The sequence below is a fragment of the Sturnira hondurensis genome, unplaced genomic scaffold (genome assembly GCF_014824575.4).
Source record: "Sturnira hondurensis isolate 20B ecotype Veracruz unplaced genomic scaffold, ASM1482457v3 Scaffold0005563, whole genome shotgun sequence".
Lineage (NCBI taxonomy): Eukaryota > Metazoa > Chordata > Mammalia > Chiroptera > Phyllostomidae > Sturnira > Sturnira hondurensis.
In genome coordinates this window covers 1,900,597-1,915,228 of record NW_028078194.1, presented here as the reverse complement: position 1 = coordinate 1,915,228, position 14,632 = coordinate 1,900,597, and the positions used below count along the sequence as shown (strand labels likewise).

General features: G+C 33.2%; 1 protein-coding gene across 9 annotated transcripts in view; it reads right to left on the bottom strand.

Moving 5' to 3' along the window:
• KIF20B (kinesin family member 20B) overlaps positions 1–14,632 on the bottom strand; it is a 79,362-nt gene that overhangs the window by 48,512 nt on the left and 16,218 nt on the right. For 7 of the 9 annotated variants that reach the window (XM_037047313.1, XM_037047312.1, XM_037047318.1 and 4 more), the window contains exons 8-18: positions 13,647–13,683; positions 12,936–13,160; positions 11,890–12,001; positions 10,690–10,761; positions 10,458–10,604; positions 9,618–9,780; positions 8,664–8,951; positions 4,177–4,316; positions 3,278–3,413; positions 2,097–2,325; positions 1,304–1,356 (exon numbers count right to left, since the gene is read on the bottom strand). In XM_037047313.1, coding sequence (XP_036903208.1) covers positions 1,304–1,356; positions 2,097–2,325; positions 3,278–3,413; positions 4,177–4,316; positions 8,664–8,951; positions 9,618–9,780; positions 10,458–10,604; positions 10,690–10,761; positions 11,890–12,001; positions 12,936–13,160; positions 13,647–13,683 — 1,602 coding nt within the window. The remainder of the gene's footprint in view (positions 1–1,303; positions 1,357–2,096; positions 2,326–3,277; positions 3,414–4,176; positions 4,317–8,663; positions 8,952–9,617; positions 9,781–10,457; positions 10,605–10,689; positions 10,762–11,889; positions 12,002–12,935; positions 13,161–13,646; positions 13,684–14,632) is intronic. The other 2 variants (XM_037047320.1, XM_037047321.1) reach the window with 1 other exon arrangement.

Below are 14,632 nucleotides of genomic sequence, written 5' to 3'. Positions count from 1 at the left end.
AAAATAACAGTATCTACATCATAAAGTGGTTCTGAGATTTAATTAATATATGTAAAATACTTAAAAGAGTACATAGTAAGACCTATGTAGTAAGACAATTTTTATACATAAAAATATATATAAAGTGAAAGTCTAAAAGAGCTATCAACCAACTTACTGATTTTATCTCTTTTTTCATAATTTAGGAGAAAGACTACAGGGAACTTTTCATTTTCTATCTTGCATAGTTTAATATAACCGAATTTTTTTTACAACTGGCATCTACTATTTGTATAACTAGAAAAAAATAAAAGATTAGAAAATTATCTAAACAGAACCTGTAATGTCTTCTGCTAAATGCATTATTGTGGTTACCTCTTTAAATATTGAGTATTTGATACGAAGATATTGAATTTTTTATCTGATCGTATCTTAAAATACTTAGTTCTTTACTGGGATAAATGTAAGTTAAAGTAAGACCCATGCCAGGAAAGGGCAAGAAATATACTAAGTTTAGAGCTATAAATTTATTTGTATATTTGAATTTTATATACTAAATTTACTCCATGTATACTTGAAATTTCATTATTTAGACCTATCAATGTCAAATCTATCTACAACTATTTGGAATGGTTATCTAATCTAAAAGAACAAGGTGCCAGAGATCTTAAGAATTCCAGTGCTCCTCAGGTAACATCCCGTAACTTAAAAACTCAGTAATTTCAACCCTAGTTGCTGTGGCTCAGTGGATTGAGCGCCGGCCTTTTAACTGAAGGTTTATAGTTCGATTCCCAGTCAGGGCACATGCCTGGGTTGCAGGCCAGTCCCCCCAGCTGGGGTCATGCGAGAGCCAACTGATTGATGCTTCTCTCCCTTCCCCTCTCTCTAAAAATAAAGTCTTTGAAAAAAAAAAACACCTCAGTAATTTCAGATAAACAGTTTAAATCATCTAATCATCACCACACAACTAGTTTTAAAAACTAACATAGATCGGTATGTGCTGACGTAGAATCACTTCTAACACATTTTCTAAAGGAAGAAAGCAACACACAAAACCACAATCCCATTGGTGTAAACTTTTAAAAATGTGTATGAATGTGTGTATATGTTCTATATATACAAGTAAATATTTTCGGGAAGCACTGAAAAAACTTTCCAGTGGCCATCACTGAAAAGAGGTATGAGGGTAAAGACACATTATTTTTCAATTTTTTATCATATTTATTTATTATGTTTAAAATATTACCCTCTCATAATTCATACCCCTTCAATTACTTAATTACCAAGTTCCTTATCAAGACAAAAATAAAGCTTAAAGTATTACCTCATTAGATTTCTCAAGCTCTTGAACCAATGAATTTAAGTTAACTTCTGATTCTGCAAAAAAAATAAATATATTGAAAAAACATGTAACACCTAAAAAAATTATCATTGAATAATCACAAAACATAAGCTACTACAGTAGACACTTCACTAGTGTTTTATTCAGGAAAATGGATTCTGACAGCACTAGTACATAGCACTCAGCTACTAATTCTAACCAGAGGGTAATGCTTCTGAAAAAGCCACTTTCAACACTCAGAATAAAAATGAATGACATATGCTAAAGAGTAAAAAACTTCTGGCATAACTTTGGAGAGGAGAGGAGCCTTTCTAGACTACTTTATAACGTACAGGCACCACTTACCTGCTATTTTCTACCCACCTCATTTCAGAGAAAAAGACAGAGTATTTCATCTAGGTACCTCTCTTAAAACCCAGATACGACAATCAAAGCTAGAATGAAGCACCAACCTAACAGACTTAAGACCACTCACAGGAGTCACTCTATCTCAAATTTGCACAAGCATAAAATCTACTACCATATAAGTTTGCAAAGAATATAAAAGAGTTCATGAAAAAAAGAAAACTAGTGTTTACAGCTTTATAATTTCCTATGACATTTCTTAATATTTTAATATTAAGTTACTATAAAGCCATAAAGTATTAATTATGTTTCTCAACTCAAATAATTTCCTAGTTGCTTTGGTACATAAGTTGCATAAATCTCTTATACTAACCAGCTGTCTTTTTATGCATTTATATCATCTAAATATGAGTAAAATACATCTACTTACCATTTTCTTTCTTTTTTAACTCTTCCTGAGTTTTGATTAATTCTTCTTTGGTTTTAGCTAATTCAGCTTTAACTTGATTAAATTTTATTTCTAAACAAGCAATAGCTTCCTGGGGGTCAGCAAGAGATGCAATATATGAGTGAGCAATTTCGGCCTGTTTCTTAATATCAGTGACATCATCTTGCAGAGAATCAATAATTTCTTCAACTCCTACATAATGATGTGCTTCCTAAAAATAGCAAAAACCACACAGCTAATGTTAACAGTGGCTTTCACTCTTACAGTGTGATACCATCTGATGTAGACAGTTTTAAAAACATGTAGCAAAAAAGTTAACATGAAATGTTTTTAAAAACAAATTGTATCAAGTATCTCTAATTAGGAAAAGTTGTGTTCCATTATTCATTTTCTGCTTTATGGAACATGAGAAATAGATCCCCACTCAAAGAATGCTGTAAACTGTGATAAGTCATTATGGGACAATTATGATTAGCTAGTTCAGGTGTACTTTCAATTAGGTAATATCTTTTAAAAGGTTCTGTTGGAACAGCCAAGAAAACCTCCATTTCCCAGCTTAGACCAAGACCCAAACCATGTCAGGGACATAGCATGGAGCTTTGACAGCAAGGGCCCGGACATCACCAACCCAGGCCCCCAGAGTGAGTGATTAAAAAATAAAACCACAAACAACCCCAAGGGATGTGATCAATTTCAGCTTCAGTGGAAGCAGCAGAAAATAATGTTTCTTCAATGGTAGGAAATGATTAACTGGCTAGACTAACAATCCTTTTTATATATAAGATGTTTTTGTTTTCATCAGAGCAGTAATTAAATGACCTATTAAATTCCTTATAACCTTAAAATTCTTTAAGTTGGAGATAAATCTGAGAAGGAAGTACAGCATAATCAGACAAAAATGAACCTACTTATCTACAATCAACACAATGACTTGAGCAACATGAAAATGAGATATAAATGTAACAGAGATACAAATTTTCTCAAGTCCATTAGCTATATTTAAATTATGTGTCCTTACATTCCAAATAAAGCATACTTAATTATAAAAAGGTAGAGAGTAAATTTTTAAATTCTAAAGTATATTAATGTTTGACATTATTGATGTGGTACACTAAATTCTGGTACCAAAATCCCCAATGAACTTAATATTTCAGTTTACATACTTTGGTTTCAACTTTCATGGCACAATCTTGATTTATTGCTTCTTCAGTGTCACTTTTACCAACCAAATCCTTAAAGATAGCCAGACGACATTCAGCATTTTCTTCCAGTGTCTCTCGTTCTTGAAGGAGTGTTTCCCTGCATAACACAAGTAAATCCCATTGAGAAACAAAAAAGAAAAAGAAAAAAATCACAACTTTTTCCTTTTGTTTTCATTTCTAAGATTAAGGACATTGTATGTTAAAAGCAAATTTAGTTAATTACTCATGTATAATACAGAATCACCATGGAGATTAATAACAGCTATTTTTCAAGTCTATAAAAAGAGGTAATGCCCCTGGCTGGTGTGGCTCAGAGGACTGAATGCTGGCCTGTGAACCAAAGGGTTACCAGTTTAATTCCCGGTCCCAGCATATGCATGGCTTGCAGACCACGTCCCAGGATGGGGGGTGTGACAGGCAGCTGATGTATCTCTCATAAATTGAGGTTTCTCTCCCTGTCTTTCTCCCACGCTTCCCCTCTCTAAAAATAAGTAAAAATCTTAAAAATAAAATAAGTTAATAAATAAAACAAAACAAAACAGGTATGACTTCTGCCTGGTGTGGCTCAGTGGACTAAGTGCCAGCTTGCAGACCCAAGGGTCACTGGTTCTACTCCCAGTCAGGGCACATGCCTGGGTTTGGGGGGTGGGTCCCCAGTGGGGAGGGAAAGCACAAAAAGCAACCACACACTGATGTTTCTCTCCCTCTCTTTCTCCTTCCCTTTTCCCTAAAATAAAAAAATTTAAATAAGCGGTATGAATTCAGAAGCCACCTAAAATAATTTTTTAAAAAAGGAAAAAAAACTCAAACAAATGAATAATATTCTCAATTTTAGACAGGACATGGAAGAAACAACTTACTTAAAGTCAGCCTCTCGTTGAGCCAAATATTGAGTAAATTCCTGTGTAACTTCTTCACGAATTCTAAATTCCAATGTTAACTTTTCTTTTCGTTCATTTATCAGTTTTTTTTTCAAGTCTTCTATTAAATCCAATAGTTTCTAAAACATAATATTAAAATTCTAATAAATATATCCCAAGAGAAATACTGTCCAAATGTTCAAAATAAAACTCTTTTCATTTACTCATTTTTATAATGCATCCTTTAACAGTGATAATAATCTCACTGAAAATTATTTATCTGCAGAGATTCATTCATCTGAAAAATCAGTGGGCCTCTCCAAATTTTAGAAACAGATTTATAGTAACTGCCAAACTATAAGAAAGGAAATGATAGTATGAACATCAATTATCCACCAAGCAACTACCTTGGAGAGTTCACATTTGATTTTGTTCAATCCATACAAACTTTTATGAGCATTTACATTTCCTGGCAGGGTAAAGAAAAAACCAGGTCTGTGGTAAATACTTAAGGTTGGGTTTTTAATTAGTCTGTCAAAATCTAAAGCCTAAATAAATGTTAGAGTAGTTACTAAGTACCCCTAAACAATTTCCAAAATGACAAGGAGTTGTGACATAAACTTAACTTATGGGGTTTTGATAACTATCCAAGTGTGAACAATAACTTCATAGCCTTTGAACACAAATATACAAGATCTGTCTGGAAAAAGTCCAACCATTGTTAATATAACGAAAACAGTTTGCACAGAATCAAGGTAACCAGACAGCCAAGAACAGACTAGAATGTGCATGTGTGAACAATGATGACTTCACTGACTAGTCAGTGGGGGCAGTAGATGTAGTTGAATGAGCATGTGTACTGTGTGGCCATCACATTCAAAATGACTAAGCAAGTGGAGCAACGAATCAGCATTAAATTTTATATTAAGCTTGAACATTCCTCCAAAGAAACTATCTGGATGATTCAGAAGTCCGCAGTTATGGGCAACTGGTGACTGGCAGCTTCATCAAGACAACGCACCCACTCATGCATCATGTCTCGTGCAGAGATTTTTGGAGCAACATCAAATCACCCAGGGGACTCAGCCCCCCTACAGCCCACATGTGACACCCAAGATTTCTGGCTTTCCTCAAAGCTAAAATAACCTTTGAAAAACAAAGAGATTTCAGACTATCAATGAGACTCAGGAAAATACGATGGGGCAGCTGATGGCAATTGGGAGAACTGTGTGAGGTCCCAAGGTGGCTACTTTGAAAGGGATGACATATCCTTGCCCTATATACAATGTTTCTTGTATCTTCTTCAGTAAATGTCTCTATTTTTCAAATTACATGGGTAGATACCTTCTGGACAGACCTCATATAAGTATGTAATACAATTAATAAATCAATTAACACTTGACATAGCCAAAATACATTTGTAATACAATAAATTATGAAATTATGATATCAGCCTGCCCTGATCAACTTGGCACATGGGTTGGGAATTGTCCTGCAAAGCTAAAGGTCACCAGTTTGATTACTGGCCCGAGCACATGCCTGGGCTGTGGGGTTAGGTCCCCAGTTGGGGGCACACACGATGCAACTTACTGATGTTTCTCTCCCTTTCTTTCTCCCTCCTTTCCTCTCTCTTTGAAAAATAAATTTAATCTTTAAAAATATGAAGGTTTTTGATTAAAATGTCTCAAAGCCAGAGACCTTTCAATGCCTCAATTTTCTATTTGAAAATATTTTTATAGCTATCCTGACCTTTGAAACACTTCTAAAAAGTTAATACTGAGAAAATAATTATATAACAGGACCCAGTGTTTCAGTTGTAAGAATGGTTATTACAGTGTTGATATTTTGTGGTGGTGGTTATATTTAAAATTTTAAAAAGTGAAACCTAACTTGATAATTATACATAAAAGATCAGTTCAATTACGGTACTGTCAACTACCATAATAAAAAGTTATAGCTTATATTTTAACAATCCATGCTTTTCACATTTTTAAATGAAAAAAATAAGGTTATAAAACATATATGGTAAAAATCCATTAAGTGGCAGAGAGATCTTTATATTTAACTTTTCCCATCTTTATCTTTTTTGAGGTTCCACCATGATTATATAATACTTTTTAAAAATTTATTTATTTATCTTTAGAGGGGAGGGGAAGGGAAGGAGAGAGGGAGAGAAACATCAATGTGTGGTTGCCTCTCATGTGTCCCCTGCTGGGAACTGGCCTGCAACCAAGGTATGTGCCCTGACTGGGAATCGAACTGCGATCCTTTGGTTTGCAGGCCCATGCTCAATCCACTAAGCTAGCCAGCCAGGCCTATGATTATAGTACTTTTATAATTTTAAGCAACTACACACTTTCCCACCGTTTAATAAATAGTGACTACTTAAGAAATGTAGGAGACTTAGACAAATCTGTCTGAATACGGGAATACCTTGGGAGATTGGTTTAATCTTAATTCTCAACATTTAGCTTTTTATCATTGTTAGTATCTGATAAAGATTTTGTTGAAAATTCTTGCTGGTTATCCTAGTTAAATAACTTGTAAGTATAAACATGCTAATCAGTATATTTCATAAGAACTTTTAATACAATCCTCCAATTAAAATGCTAATATAAAGCTTTTTGCATGGCCTAATCAATTTTATTTTTTAAATTAGAAAAAATTTTGATAAAATATTTATTTTAAAGCACCTGTCAATGTTATAAGATATGCATTTACACTATCCCTTATAAATTAATTCATTATAAATTGTAGCATCATTTTTCCCTAGTAAATTTAGAAATGTTCCTAACATTTCAAGTTTAATTGACATTATACATAATCATCGGCTTTAAGATTATTACAAACTAAAACAGAACTCCTAGTGGCTCCTTTTCTCACTGAGGTAAATGTTTTCATTCTAATTTTTTTTGAAGTTTTTTTTAAATTTTATTATTATTATTTTTTAGATTTTATTTATTTATCTTTAGAGGAGAAGGGAAGGAGAGAAGTATCAATGTATGGTTGCCTTTCATGCGTCCCCGGCTGGGAACTGGCCTACAACCCAGGCATGTGCCCTGACTGGGAATGGAACCGCGATTGTGTGGTTCGCAGGCCCGCGCTCAATCCACTGAGCTATGCCAGCCAGGGCTCTAATTTTTAAAACAGGTGCAAAAATGGCTTTCAGGGACACTTAACTAAATTATTAAAATAAGTATTTAATTCACCTTGGCTGGTGGGGGTTAGTGAATTGAGTGCCAGCCTACAAACCAAAGGGTCGCCTGTTTGATTCCATCACAGCACATGCCTGAGTTGAAGGCCAGGTACCCAGTAGGGAGCACGTGCACAAGGCAACCAACCACACATTGATGTTTCTCTCCCTCTTTCTCCCACCCTTCCCCTCTGTCTAAAAATAAATAAAATATCTTTAAAAAAATGAGTATTTAACCCAATACACTGTCCATCTACTTGGACATAAGTCCAAATGACTGTCATGACGGGCAATGTGTTAGTAACATTAAAGCACATTGATGAGCACAAGGTTACTGGATTTGAACAGAGGCTGTTAAATCTTATTTACATAAAAGAATCAAACAATTCATGTTTTTGAAAAAATAACTGCCACTGGGTACACATTTTGAGTATCTGAATTAAGACTACAAACTATGCTAAAATCATTGGGTAAAAAGATACTGGGGAACAAGATATGCACGTGGTCTCAAAGTATCATCCCCCAGATGGTATGCTTTTACAATGGAGAGAGATCTGCAACACACTACATCAACCAAGTGAGCAAAACTTAGCATCACCAAGAACAGGGAAACCAGACATCGTGTGTCCCCTGATGCGATGCAATGGGAAATTCACAAAGTCAGCTATAGGCTTGGCTAAAGTCTAAAATCTAAATCATGAGGAAATAATCAAGTACGGATTGGGGGCATTTTATAAGACAATTGGCCTCAAGTTTGCGAAAATATCTATGCCATGTCAGAGACAATTAAAGAAAGTAATAATCAAAAGCCATCTGTTAATTTTAGCTATAGATCAAAAAACAAACTGGATATAAAGGACATATTGGAACCACTGGAGAAATCTCAAAGTGGATCGTATAATGGGATAATTATTATATCAATATTAAATCACTGAAGTATAAAAATGGTCTGTGATAATAAAGAAAATATCCATGTTCTTAGGAAACATATGCTGAAGTAGACATGTCATTATGTCTGAATTTTGCTTTCAAATGGTTCACAAAGAAATGTGTCTTCAAATATTCTTAGAAAGAGAATAAAGTAAATAAGGCAGTGTTAACAAATGGCAACCAGTGTAAATGGGTGTTCATTACACTAGTCTTCTTGTAGATTTGAAATGCTTCAAAATATAAAGTTGAGATATAAAAAATTTAGTGTATTATGGAAAAAAACTAGAGAGGGAGCCTTAAGTATTGTTAACCCTATCTTCAGAATGATAATAAGTGAAACTTAAAGGTATGAGTTAATACATACTCTCTTCTCAGAGCTAATGAAAGTCTTGTCTTCTGCTGATGTTTCATCTATATCTTCATCAGTAAGTTCAGTTCCCACATTTGGGTTTTCTTCAGCTACTTCTAGATCCTCAACAAAATCTTCATCTTCCACCAGATCTTCCAGTCTACTTTCCCATGAAATTGTAGATCTTTTTAAATTTAATATTTTATTATCTGAATTATTCATGCCTGATGGTACATCTTGAGAAGACTTGACAGGTCCAAATGATTTCTCTTGAGAGGAATGTAAAGTGTCTGGAACACAAACCTGTTAAAATATCCAATGTGACTTTTTTTCCCCCCCAAGGTTCTTTTTCCTCTTTATTTATTTATTTATTTATTTAATTCTTATTCAAGTACAGTTTCCTGTTTTATATTCCCTGCCCTGCCCCCTCGCAGTGCTCCCCACCTCCCTCCCATTTCCGCCTTCAATGTGACTTTTAAAACAGAAAAGGCAAAAGCTGTCCACTCAGAAGTAATTTATATATTATTAAGTCAAATAACAACTAGAGTGTTTAAAATAAAACCCATGCAAACAAATATTCAAGAATAAATTAGCATCCTTAACTGAACATTCCAGAAACAGAAAAGTTAATTACATATGCACACTACAGGTAAATTTACTGGGTTGGGCTAGGTTGTTACTACTGTTCCTAGCAGAGGGCTACCCAATTGGCCACTAAAGGAAACAGAATGGAAAAGCTGGCAATTTATTATAAAAATAGTACTAAAGTTTGCAACAGATGTCTATTATCATTTTAATCCTAGCAGGGTAATATTTCAATCTTTACCCACATCCTCCTACTTCATCAAACATTTACATTTTTAATTTTTAATTATTTCTCAAGTTTATAGTTATAACGGCAAAATGTATTTTCTAGCTCAAGAAAAAAATCATTAATATTCTAATAATAAGAGCCTTGAATATATTTACTTTTTGTGCAACGGCTGAGAACTTCAACACATTGAGTGTTTCATCATAGGTAAAACAACACTGGCTGATGTTGACAATCATACATATTTTCCCTTTACCATGAAAAAAACTTTGAAAATAGTGAGTCAGTTTACTTTCTCGGAAAGGCACATGCTGTTGAAACCTATGAAAAAAATATCCAAATAACTGTAAGTTAAAACAGATCCCTTGAAGTCAGTATACTGATAAATTTTTGCAAAGAATTAATTAACCTAGCTATCAAGGACTTAAATTCTAGGTTAGTGACTGGTTCTGCCTGTAATAATCATTCTGTTTATGTTGTTTTCTTTAAATACTACTACTACTATTACTAATACTTGTAATAATAACCCATTAGGTTAAAACGTTAAGAAAATCACACAGAATGGACTGTGTTCTTTACTGTAGAGCAATTATATGACATATGCCATGAAACACCTTAACTACATAGAAATGATGAAGGCTGGTTTAGAGTTTATTTAGCCTAAAAGGTTAATTAATGCAGAAATCTATCACATCTAAAACACAATGCACTAGTAAGAATAAAATGATTTTAGAGAAGCTTATTGTTTGAAGTATCTATTGATCTATATTTGCTACGAAAAATATTGTGGTTTCTTGATGAGTCATTGGCATGAACTGACACTTTTTTATTTCTACCATTTGTTTAACCCAAGATCTCTGCGTATTTTAACTGTAACCTATACACAGTCATTACATAAGAAACAGGTTAAAAACAACAAAAAATTTCTAAACTAGCAGAGCTGAAAGTTTAAATATTATAATATTTAATGCACTAATAACATTTTCAACAATACTTACTTTGACTTTTCACTGTTCTTCAAAACATTAATACACTTTCCCAGAGTCAGCAAAGACGTGTTGATGTTCCCGGTTTCTCTCAATCTTTCACCTTCGTTCTGTGTCTTCATGCTTCGTTCTGAACCAGCAAGATCACATAAAGACAATCTGAATAAATAAACAAGAACACTTTAAAAGTTCTTCAAAATAAAACAATTCAAAATAATTAAAATCTGAAGAAAGCTCAACTTACTCACTGACTCGGACTACACGAGGCATTTCAGAATCCTCAATCTGTAATATTCTAATAGTGAATATACTGTGACTGAAAGAAATACACAAAGATCAAATGTTAAGTTTCATTTATAATTTCTGCATTCTAAATAGGAGACACAGCATCTAAATCGACATCTATTTATATCCTGACACTAGCCAAAACTCCAGCACTTTTTCCAACTAGCTGTCAGATATGTCAATCCACTATTCCACTGCCACCTAAATACCTACCTAAAACCAAGTGTCGTATGTTCCACTTAGCCCCAAATCCCTTGAACCTACTCCTTCTCTTAATATTCTTTACTTTTTTAAGATTTTATTTATTTTTAGGGAGAGGGGAAGGGAGGGAGAAAGAATAGAAAAGAAATATCAATGTGGGCCTCTTGCACACCCCCAAACAGGGACCTGGCCTACAACCCAGCCATGCACCCTAACCTGGACTCGAACTGGTGACCTTTTGGCTTTGCGGGTCAACATCCAACCCACTAAATCACACCAGTCAGGGCTCCTTCTCCTAACATTCCAACTTCTACTAATGTAATCGTTTATAATAAAAACCACATTATTAGTTAAAATAGTATTATGTACAACTAATCTTCTTTAAATATATACCTAGAGGAAAGCATATATTTGGCCTACATATAGGCTAATCCCTGTCATACCGAGTATGGGAGGGACAGGGCTCTCCCACTTGAGAAGGCCTGTTTAGATACCTGACTGCTTAAACTTATTTCCTTCTGCCTCTCACCTTCTAATCCCACCCGACAAAATATCCTATTCGACAAAATATCCTATTTCTAATCCCTTGAGATTCTGTCTCAAGAGCATGCACCTAGTATGTTTACGGGGTAAGTGGAAAACACACTGAGCAAAGCCCACCATTATAAGCAACTCTTAAGATATTAAGCTTAATATTCACAAAAAGAAAGAGTAAAATGCCCCAGACGTCATGCAGATTAGTAAATATTTTGTCCGGACAAGAAATAGTCCTAACAGTCTTATGTGTTTGGAACTCAGTCTTTTGTCGGTCTTGAGTTCACAAAATGATTTTATGTCTGTAGATTCATTTAACATATCAGAAAAGCTACTGCCCACTTTAAACTTAAATAAGTTGTGTTTACATTAGCACAGAGTAGCCTGGATACTTTAGGATTACACCACAGGATACACTCCTCACCTTCTACTAGAAGCATTGTTCAGTTTTGTGAAGGCAACACTCTGATGTTTTATTCCTAGTTTTAGAAGTCTATATGCTTCTTTGGAATCAGATACTTGAATCCATTGTAGATCTTTAAAGAATAAAGAGGATACATTTCAATAAAAACTCAGTATTTATTGTACAATGTAATCTCTTGGAAGATTTGCACTCTCTTTTCTCAAAGAAATATATGGAATCTTTCTTTTAATAACATGCCCTAGATGGAGTCAACTTGGCTATTCCATATTCCACTACAAAATAGGTACACAAAAAATATTTTAATAATTTTCCAGTATTTACACACACGCAAAGTAAATTCTTTTACAGAGTTGACCAAAGGGAACATTTTAAAATGGATAAAATTACTTAGAATTAAATATCTAGAAAAAACATGGTAGAGATTAAATCTACAAAAGTATGTACCTGTGAGACATTCCAGAATACAACTCATTAATGAATCATAAAATCAATTTTATTTAGTCATTACCAGCATTTTGTAAAAATGAAGTAGAAATAGAAAACATCAAAGTGCATTCCTTATAGTAATGGTAGGTATAATATATGAAGCTTTTTGAGTTGTAAATATATAAACACATTTACAGAGCTACTGGGTCACCATCTTATTAATATGTATGTATCTCCTACTGTGAATAGTGGTTTCAAAAGGCTGGAAAGATACCACTATGGAAAGATACCACTATGGAATAACAGAAATATTTCTGAATCCCCAAAGTTTGGACACTATTACCAAGCAACATAATAACGTAACTATCAACATACACAGCTTTTCCTGTCCTTAAAATTCAACCAATGATACTCAAACACAACACTTACTAAAATAAACCCCTTTAAATTCAGATTTAATTAACATACCAAAACATACTCGCAAAACACCAACTTCACCTATTATCTTGATATTAATAATTGATAGTAAAATTTTCAATTTTCATTTTGCTTTCTATAGTTATAACAAAGCCTAGAGAGGAACTTAGGAGCAATAAAATAAAAAGTACTTCTTAGTATACCTTTTATAAAAGAATAGCCCTTTACATCTTGGGATAAGCGTAGCATCTTTCTCTTCTGGAACTTGGATGATACAGGAACGAACAAATCATAAATACATTCATTATAAATCTCAAAGAAAGAAACCCACAGAGAAAATTTTATATTATCCATATTCAAGCTAGCTTGTTCACAATCTTTCATAGATTCTTCAAAATCTGAGATATTCAAAGAGTTCGTTAAATTTCCTGCAAAAAAATAAAAATGATAATCACAAAATTAAGCAATTGACTAAAAAAATGAGACAACACAACAGATCAAACCTCCTACACTTGAAAAATTAAGTATCCCTAAATCTTTGACACATAATGTTAAATGTTTTGGACAAAAGCAAATGTAAATAATATTTGTATTAACCAAAATTTGGTTTCATCTTATCTTTTCTTTTGGAAAATATACTAATGAATTAAACTGAAATTAAATGTACAATGAAAGACAAAAAAATAGCACCTCCTTTGAATTTAACATGGAAGTTACAACCAGTGAAACAGTTATCTGTGATAATAAATTCAAATAAAACCTTCTAGTAAATGGCATTTTATACAGTTATATACCATTTTGCAAGAATTGTTATGTCATTGAAGGAATTAAATTGCAATTTTTTCAAAAACCTAAAAGCTTTTCAAATGCATTTTACATAATAAGCATTTTAAAGGTGATAAAGGAAATCTTACCAGAAATAGCATCATAACTATCATTTTGCATTGCAACCTAAAAAAGAAAAGATTCATCTTAGAAGTTAAAAACCATTTTTAGTTAAGAATAATAAACCAGTATGTTAATTATCTATTCAAATAAATCAACAACCAAATCACACCTTTTCATCTACTCAATTCAATTACCTCTGTCTATTAATTATTTTTCTTGTTTGTAATAATATATTCTCACAAAGGAAATCTGGCAAGCTACAAAAGAGTATTAAAAAGAACATCATCATATATAATCCCAGACACTCAGAAGCAATTACTATTTCAATATATTCTAATCAATTTCTTTTTTCCACAGCTATTACACAATAAGCTTTTTCTCTAATTAAAATTAAAATTTAAAATTTCTCTTTTTAAAATTAAAATTGTGCCCTGGCTGGTGTAGCTCAGTGGATTGAGCACAGGCCTGTGAACCACACGATCGAAGTTCGATTCCCAGTCAGGGCACATGCCTGGGTTGCAGGCCAGTTCCCAGCAGGGGACACATGAGAAGCAACCATATATTGATGTTTCTCTTTTTCTCTCCTTCTCTTCCCCTCTAAAGATAAATAAATAAAATCTTTAAAAAAATTAATTTGTATACACTTGGTGGCCACATATCTGAATAAATGTGAATGAAATGATACCACCCCTTCTCTAAAAGCAATGAAAAAAATGTCCTCAAGGGAGAATAAAAAAATAATAATATAAATATCTTAATGCATTATTATCTTAATGTTTTATTTTTATTCTGCATGCTAATCATTTCCATAGAACACAGATGTGAATCTCACTCTTAATAGTATGGACAAACTGCTTTCTAAAAAAATACTTTATGATCAACACATGAAAGTGAGTATCTCTTCTTTTTTTACATTTTAAATTTCACAGGCAAAATCATGTTTTGTTCTAAATAAATAACTGGGGGAAATTTTTTTCATTATTAGTGACTAATTTTCACTATGAATTATCTA